Source organism: Trypanosoma equiperdum (genome assembly GCF_001457755.1).
Source record: "Trypanosoma equiperdum strain OVI genome assembly, contig: ctg_871, whole genome shotgun sequence".
Lineage (NCBI taxonomy): Eukaryota > Euglenozoa > Kinetoplastea > Trypanosomatida > Trypanosomatidae > Trypanosoma > Trypanosoma equiperdum.
The window spans coordinates 104,781-113,156 of record NW_027124833.1 but is presented as its reverse complement, the minus strand read 5'-3'; the positions used below and the strand labels follow the sequence as shown (position 1 = coordinate 113,156).

At 50.1% G+C, this 8,376-nt stretch overlaps 3 protein-coding genes across 3 annotated transcripts; all 3 read left to right on the top strand.

The window, feature by feature from the left end:
• Window positions 1-96: 96 nt before the first annotated feature.
• Window positions 97-930, top strand: TEOVI_000413800 (Regulator of Vps4 activity in the MVB pathway, putative; the record flags this gene model as incomplete). The annotated part of the gene is made up of 1 exon (XM_067226939.1): window positions 97-930. The coding sequence occupies one exon, from the start codon at window positions 97-99 to the stop codon at window positions 928-930; it is 834 nt and encodes a 277-aa protein (XP_067083040.1).
• A 603-nt stretch (window positions 931-1,533) lies between these two features.
• On the top strand, window positions 1,534-3,840 carry TEOVI_000413700 (intraflagellar transport protein 81; the record flags this gene model as incomplete). The annotated part of the gene is made up of 1 exon (XM_067226938.1): window positions 1,534-3,840. The coding sequence occupies one exon, from the start codon at window positions 1,534-1,536 to the stop codon at window positions 3,838-3,840; it is 2,307 nt and encodes a 768-aa protein (XP_067083039.1).
• An 873-nt stretch (window positions 3,841-4,713) lies between these two features.
• Window positions 4,714-8,241, top strand: TEOVI_000413600 (uncharacterized protein; the record flags this gene model as incomplete). Its single annotated transcript, XM_067226937.1, has 1 exon — window positions 4,714-8,241. One exon carries the CDS (start codon window positions 4,714-4,716, stop codon window positions 8,239-8,241), a length of 3,528 nt encoding a protein of 1,175 aa, XP_067083038.1.
• Window positions 8,242-8,376: the final 135 nt, after the last annotated feature.

Below are 8,376 nucleotides of genomic sequence, written 5' to 3'. Positions count from 1 at the left end.
TTTTTTTTTTTTGCGTGTTGGGGGCCCTCGTCAGCCTCCCGTTAACTGACTGGGAGAGGGTAGTGTGTGTCAAACAATTGTGTCGATAAAAAAGATATGAGCAGTTTTTGGTCCAAGAAGTCCACAGCATTCAACCCCAACAAACTGAAGGCGAACCTCCGTATGGCAATTACACGGTTACGCATGCAGCAAAACAAGTTGGTTAACGGAATAAAAATTCAACGGCGACAGGTGGCGGAGCTGCTTGCGTTACAGAAATACGAATCGGCTCGCGTGAGAGTCGAGCAGGTTTTACGGGACGACGTCAGTATCGAGGGCTACGAAGTGCTCGCGTTGTTTCTTGACCTCCTGTCCAACCGTGTGCACCTCATAACAAACATTAGCGATGAATGTGTGAGTGGAAGCGGTGACAACAGAAAGAAGGGGCTGGCACTGTGCCCACCAGAACTAAAGGAAAGTATCACATCGGTGCTTTGGGCTGCAGCTCAACTCGGCAACGTCGTACCAGAGTTGCAGAACGTGAGCAAGTGCTTCGAGGCAAAGTTGGGTGCAGATTTTGTAGCAATGAGCGTCAGCAACGCAGAGTTTTCTGTGAACCAGAAAATTATCGAGCGTCTAGGCTTTAACACACCATCGAATGCGCGCTGTATTGAGTATCTCACGAACGTGGCAACAGAATATAGCATTGAGGGATACGATGAACAGAGGTTGCTGGACCCAAGCGGATTAGTTCCATCAGTATCCACCACTGAGAATGTAGGAACCTCATTAGGTGTTGATGTGGATACCACCACATTAGGAAGCGTGATTGACCCTACAGGTGTACCTGAGGGCGGTATAATAAGGACCCCCTCAGGTTTCTTGCTTCCGGCTCTAACGCAAGCGCGCGATGAATTGGAGTGCCGCTTACTTCAGCTTAAACGTGGTTGAGCGATTGGTTGGGTGAGTTGACTTTTTTAGCTTCTGGGCACTCTTCTTCTCCTGCTACTGGGAAGTGGAAAATAGCCAACCAACGTGGAGCGTTTTTGAAGAAAGTACCGTTGCGGTTAAGGACAAGGGAGACCGACTGTTTTTAAATTTTGTCTCTTCTGCTCCGCCGAGTGTGGGCTTGATTCCCTAGTGTAAGAGGAGACTGATGTGACGCCATTGCTGGAAAAAAAATTCTCGCTGTCAATGATTTATAAATATTGTTCGTGTGTTTTTCCCCACTTCCGCGCGGTACTGTGATCGATAGTGTTGCCGTAGAGCCTTATTGTGACCCCATTTTCTATGTTAACCAACTGTACTCTTTACTGTATCACTTTCTACTATGTGTTATCCGATGAAATTAGTGTGTCGTGTGCTTGCTGCACGGAAAACAAAAGAAAGGCCAGTAAGGGCGAGAAAGGAGGTGGAAAGAAAATATAAACCACAACGACAAGAAGGCAATTAGAAAGGAGTGAAACGGAGGACAAAGAGTGAGCAGGTAAACAAATACATATAGAGAGGGGGAGGTGGTGAGTCATATCTTTCACCGGGAGTGTTGCAGGGGGAATGAACTTTGGCCACACCATGGCTTCAACCTCCGCAAGCATCCAGTCATTTGGCAACGATCACGCGGGAGGACAAGGTGGCACAATGAGGCAAAACCCTCCGAAAGAACCATCTGAGGAAGAAGTTTTACAATACATTGTGGATAATGTCAACAAACTACTCTCAAGGCACTACTCACTGGTGGAGTTTGATGCCATACAGGGAACTGACCTACTTCAAATTCTCGCTGATATATTTGGAACGCTTTCGCCCGCTCAGCAAATAGATATGGGAGTTGCGCCAACGGATGAGGCAGCGGCGTCAATGCTGGAGTTCCTTACCAAAACACTTGGTTACCGCGTGCCACCGATGCTCGCCGACTCTTTCCCCACCAGCTTTTCACGAGCTGAGCCAACAGTTATTTACCCAACACTGTATTGGGTTCTCTCCAATATGCAGCAGAATGAGAAGCGCGTTTACCTCGCCAGGTTCCTCCAGCGTTTGGAGATCCCAGAGGCGATGCTGGCACAGGATGAGGATGTGCGAGCCTTATATCAACAGTACGTGAATCTCCGTGGTATGTTTGTGAACACCCATCGTCGTGTGGACGCTTTGAGGACAGCCCATGCGGACCCCGCCGATGCCCGCCGTGCAGTCACCGTGCTGGAGGAGGAGTGTGACCGCCTAAGGGGATATATTCAAGTTGCGGAAAAGAAACTCGCTGGTGTTCCCGACAAGGAAGCATTGTTGAATGCTTGCAAATCGCTTCGTGCTGCCTTAGAGGAGGAATCGAGACTTGCAGAAAAGGGTGTGGAGTTGCAACAACAACTTATATCATCACGGCAGCGAAGCACGGAAATGCACAACCGCCTTCAGAATCTCCGCCGAGACGCCGCCGATGGGCGTGTAGACGTCATAGTGCGCCGACTGAGAGACGAAATACAAACAAACAAAATGATTATTGAGGAGCAACTGCCGAAGGAATTGCAACAGAAGCAACGCGAGAACGCTGAATTTGATCGTCTCATATCCGAACCATTAGATATGCAGGCTCTTACCACAGAGAACCAACAGCTTGACGAGGCGCTTAAAAAACTTCACCAACAAGTGAAAGAGCGACAGAAACCAGGTGAAGATGGGAGTACAATTGCGACGATCAAACAACAGGTAGAGCGCGTGGCCAAACGGAAGGTGGAGGTAATGGAGCAACTTACCGGTCTTCAAGCCGACAACAGCCGAACGCTTAATGATATACGAGAGCGTGAGAACCGCATTGAGCAGCTCCGGGAGGCCCATCACATGCTGAAAGATGATGACTTCCGTGAATTTTCAAAGCAGGTACTGGCCAAGAAAGCAGCAACTGAGTCGATGCGGACTCATTTGTCAGAGCAGCGTGTCGAGTATGGTGTTTTAAACTTTACTGAAAATGTCCTCAGGTCTCAGTTTACTTCACTGGATGCAGAAATTGGAGACTTGGAGGGGAAACTTGGACTTCAAGGGTACAGCCGCACAGTGGAAACACTGAGCAAACTCACTCATGAAAAGGATGCTATCGAAGGACTCAAGGGGAAGACACTGGAAGAGCTCTCCCGTGTCGTGCAGGACTTCACTATGGCAATACGAGAGCGTCGGACGAAACTTGCACCACTCATTAACGAGCTCCGTAGCGTTCGTCAGACAGTAGCGGAGGTGGATCAGGAATGGGCAGAGAAAAAGACTCAGTACGAGTACCAGGAGAGCGTGCTCATGGAGGATATCACAAAGATCGAGCGTGAGGTGCAATCCCTTCATGAAGAGACGAGTACTGATGAGTCCGTATACCACCGCCTGCAGGCGCAGCACTTGCTTCTCAAAGCCCACGTGGATCGTATAGAAGCCGAGAAGGACTTTGCGGAAATTGTTCGGCGGGGTGCAGAGGCAGCGGACGCCGCCGAAAAAGAGGGAGTCGTTTCAGGCTCGGGTTCCCTCAAGTGCGCGCACTGTGCCAAAGCGTGCGCTAACAAAGGATGGCTTCTGTACCACCTCTGCAGGGAGCATGGTCTCACTGTCATGGCAGAGAAAGCCTTCGAGTCTGCCATTGAAGATCTACAAATACGATTACGGGATCTGCAGCAGAAGCAGCGGGACATCCAGGAGAATTATGAACAAAACGTGCAGCAAGTAGAATGGTTTGGAAATCTGAAGCGCGTACTGGAGGCGAAGCTTCGTACCTTGCACAACGAGGGGTCGCGTTGCCGCAATGCACTTGACAGTGACATCAAGGAAATTATGGGTAGCGCAGGCGCTGGTGGAGCCAATGTTGACATGTTGGTACTTCCGGGTGACTAGGGCTTTCACTGCGCGGCGGAAGGCAGCTGGTCATGGTTCCGCAGCTGGATAGAATGCTAAATGGAGTGAGTTTGTAGATACAGCAGCTTCAATGAGGTGTGCGGGTAGGAGCTGGAGTCGAAGTAAATAGGTCGGAAGAAGGATGTGTTACATACAAAGGGAATTTGCAGATAATTGAGCTCCAAGGGGATTGGTAAAAGAAAAAAAAGTTGTGAAATGCATTAAGAAGCAGGAAGAAAAGTAAATATGAGGATAGGATGCAATGTACAACCCGCGTCCCCAGAATGCTGATCAAGGTTGTGGTACTTGCCGTGTTTGTTTTTGAAACACTGTGAACTGTGGGCGCCTAAATGTGAAAAGCCCAATTGTTACTGTGGTTCGGCGAGAAAGTATCACAGAGGGGAAAGTGGCTTTGATCTCTCGCACGAAAAGGTGCAAAAATTGCTTTTTTTTCTTTACACCCGCCATCCTCCCTTTTTCATTTTGCTTATGAATGCGCTCGGGGATTCGTGTAGGTTGTGCAATAACATCGAAGGTGGGAGCGGAAACACGTTGCTGTTGTTGCAATCCCCATATATTCACTTCCTAATTTCAGCATTTACGCATTTTGTCACGAAATAGCAGGGCAACTATATTTTGTTTCGCGCCCTCATGTTTAACTCATTACTTTCACCCCGGTTTATCTTTTTTTTGTTATGTTATGGCAGTGGTCTTGTAGCGGAAAAAGACTCCATAGAATAGGCCTGTCAGCACATTGCTCTCATAGAGGTCGCCCTCTTTTGGCGTTATAGATATAACCGTTACGTCGGTCCGTGCACGGTGGAATTCTCCCAGTTATCATTTCCTTCCCAGTCCTGTTTCGCGTCGCATAGAATGATATCTCAACCTACTGGAACCACACATGATGATGTGAATGAGCCAGTGGTTGATGGAAGTAATGCCGTGGCAGGTAACCTGGAAGGCACTCGGTTAGATACGAAGAAGTATGAGCAGGTTACTCCACTTGCAAGTTTCTCGCCCGATGAATTGTCAAAGCTACGTCATGTATTCCCTGACGCCTATCAAGCTCTGTTGCAGTATGAACAATTGTGTCGTCATAGTTCTGCGATAGTTCAGGTAAAAGAAACTGAGTTGCAACGAAGCATTGACGTCGGCCAAGAGGTACTTAGTCGAATAGATGCGCTACAGCTGCGGTGCGCTCAGCTGGCGAAGGAGCGTGATGATGCGCTTGCGATGGGTCAGGAACATGAGTCCCACTTACGGGAGAATATTGAGGAGTTGCAACAGCTTTTGGAAGAGCGAGAAAAGGAAATATCCCATTTGAAGGCGATGCAACATGATGTTGAGGATGAGGGGCGGCGCTTGCAGTCAAAACTTTCCGTTATGAGTCTTCCTGCAGCAGCACAAATCGTCGTTCTGCATAATCAGTTAGTGCAGCTAATTGAGCGTGTTGAGCAGGTGTGCAACAACAAACGGTCATCTTCATCTGTGGCGTCCACAGCGCGCATGAGTGTAGCGAGTATCCCTACAGATGGGAACGAAGCCGAAACTGTAGTGTTATTAGAGCAATGGTTAGCAGATTCTTTGGACCAAACCATACAGCGCACAAATGAACTAACAAACGCAGTCCACCTACTGGATGAGCAACTTCAACACGCAAAGCACCAAGTTGAGCAGTCGGAAAGGAAGTGTCAGGAATCGGAGAACAAAATTATTACTCTACGACATGAAAACGATCAACTCCAAGGCGAGCTTGTAGCACTACAAAAGGACGTCCAGGCACTTGACAGACAAGCTGAAGAGCTGAACGCGGCCGGTTTCCACCGTCACATGGATGCGGTGAACTCTAAGCAACACGAATTAGAAGAGGTGCGGCGCCAGCACTCCGCACAGTTGTTGTTGCTTAGAGAACAGCATGGAGAGGAGCTGCGCTCCCTTGAGGAGGAAACACGATCGCTTCGGGCCGAGCTGAGCCGTTATCGCGATGGAACCGCGGTGCCCGCCACTTACAACAGTCCGTCGAAGCCATTGGAAGTGCAAATGTCGGATCATCAAAAGCAGCAACTTCAGGAGCTAGTCAACGACTTCGAATCTGAGAAACATCGACTTGTAGGAGTAATAGAGCAGCTGGAAAACGCACTGCTTGATGGTAAAAGTAGTTATCAACGTTTGGTGGCGCAGTACGAGGAGGAGCTACAGCAGCAGCAACTCCGTGCAGCAGAGCTGGTGAGGACCGCTGCTGAGAATGGCAGACTCAAGGAGCAACTAGAGCATGCAACTGCCTCCATTTCGGTCGTTGGTGAGCTAACGAAGGCGCTTGAAACGAAGGAGCTGTACATCGCTACCCTTAATCAGCAAATTCGTGAATTGAGTATGGAGGTGACGAAGCTGAAAGGGGCGGCTCATTCATCGAAAAACCAGGGAGTTGCGCGAGGAAGCATCTCGAAAAATTATGAGGATATGGAAATGGAGTTGAAGCAGGAGCGGGAGAATTCTCAGCAACTGGGCGCTTCACTAGCCGCTGTCCGCTCGCAGTTGGATGAGCTGACGGTTCTTTTCAGCGAGCAGAAGCGCCGCGTGCGTGACTGCCTCCGGTGTCCACCACCACAACTGGGAATGGATCGGGAGCGGGTGACATCTCTTCTGCAAGCCAGCGCCAGCCGTGCAGCAACGCGTTTCTTCAACTGTTTAGAACAACAGCACCGGCACCTCAACTCACTTTCGCATCATGCCTTCACCCTGTACGGAGGCGTGGAGCCCATGCAAACGAAGGAAGAAGGAGCGGCAAATCGAAAAGCGTCAGGTGTTGCAGCGGCACACTATTCTTCTTCCATTTCCTCATTCCCTGGAATGGCAAACGGGCTGAAAAAGCCTCGGAGTCGCCAACAAGTTCAACTGGAGCAGATCCAGAAGAATGCTAGTCGATTCAGCTCTCCTGCGCGATCACCATTACTCGAGGACGAGTGCTCCGCCCCAGGTTACGTGGTCCTTCAAAATAGTGAGACTGCGGCTGCCTTGTCTACTGCAATGGTGCGCTTTCTGAATGATTTGACAGAAGCTGTGGTGCAGCAACTGTTGCAACCATACACAGGTCCACTTGAGGCCCTTCAACGGTTGCATAGTGCCTTTAACCCCTTGATGGGCGCGCACAACGAACACTGGACACGGAAAGGAGACACGATAAGTAGCGACATTGTTCACCATAGTGTCAGTTTGGATAACATTGAGGTATCTGCTGACGAGAATGCGTCTATGCTGAGGTTACCGACCTCACTGGCGCAGCAGGAGAAGGTCTCTCCCAACGATATTATTTGGACAACCGTAACTGAGGGGATTATTGACGCTTTTGTTGACGCATGCACAGTCGTGTTTCAGCGCGTGTATCGTGCAGCTGGATCTCAGCTTCAGCAGTGTGAAGAGAGGCTGAAGCAAGCTAATCGTCAGGTGCAGGCGAACTGCGAGGAGCGTATCCGTCGCACAGCTCTCTCTATGGTGGAGGGGGAGGGAAATCTTAATGCCCAACTTCAGGTTGCAGAAACAAAAATTCAGTCTGCACATCAGGCTCTCGACATACTGCAGGGAAAGTATGAGAAGGAGGCTTCACGCTGCTGTGAGCTCTCAGCTCAGGTGAAGCGACTGGAGGGACGGCTGACCGAAAAACAACGCGAGTTGGAAACAGAACGCCTTCAGTGGCGGCATACGGTCCGCGAGCTTCAAGATGCTTGTGGCATTGCTAAAGAGCAGCATGCGGAACAGGGAACGCGGCACCAACATCAGGTGCAAGAGCTGCAAGAACTACTGCGTAATGTGCGGCAGCAGCTGCAAGCAGCTCGTGACGAAGGTCATAGACTACGCCTCGAAGTGGAAAGTGTGCAGGCGGAGCACCAACAAAAGATCCAATGGCTGGAACAAGAGCAGCAGAAAACGCGTAGTTCTGAAGGAAAGGCCGAGCATGCGTTGCAGAACTTACGTGAGCAGTTAGCCGCATCCAACACAGCGTTGCAGGTGAAACTGAACGAGGAAACAGCGCGTGTGCAGCGTGCTAACGCAAATGTTGAGTCGTTGCAATCTGTGTTGCGCGATGCGCAGTCTGCCTATCAGCTCTTGCAGAGTGCGTTATCGGATGAGCAGGATCGACGGGAGATGGCTGAGGAGCGCGTGGAGGGGCTGAATAGGGAGCTGGCGCTGCTCCGCAGCCGCCTACAGGTGCAGCAGCAGCGAGTAGCGGAGATGCAAGAGGCGGAGCGACTTCAGCAGTGCCAATTGGATGCTGAGGCAAGGAAGAATGAAGCTTTGCTGAGGGTGAATCGTGCACTCGAAGGCCGTCTCTCAGAAGTGGAAGGTGACAGGGAACCGCTGCGGCAGCAGTTGCAGAGTTTACTACTGTTGAAGCACTGCTAGTAATACCAAAGCACCTTTCTCCTCACCCCTTCATTTCCCTACTACTTGTACCGCTATTTGTGTTGCTTTAGTTGCCCTCTGTTCCCCCATTCTTCATATCCCTTTTTTTCTCACTGTTGAGCTGTCTCGTTCTCT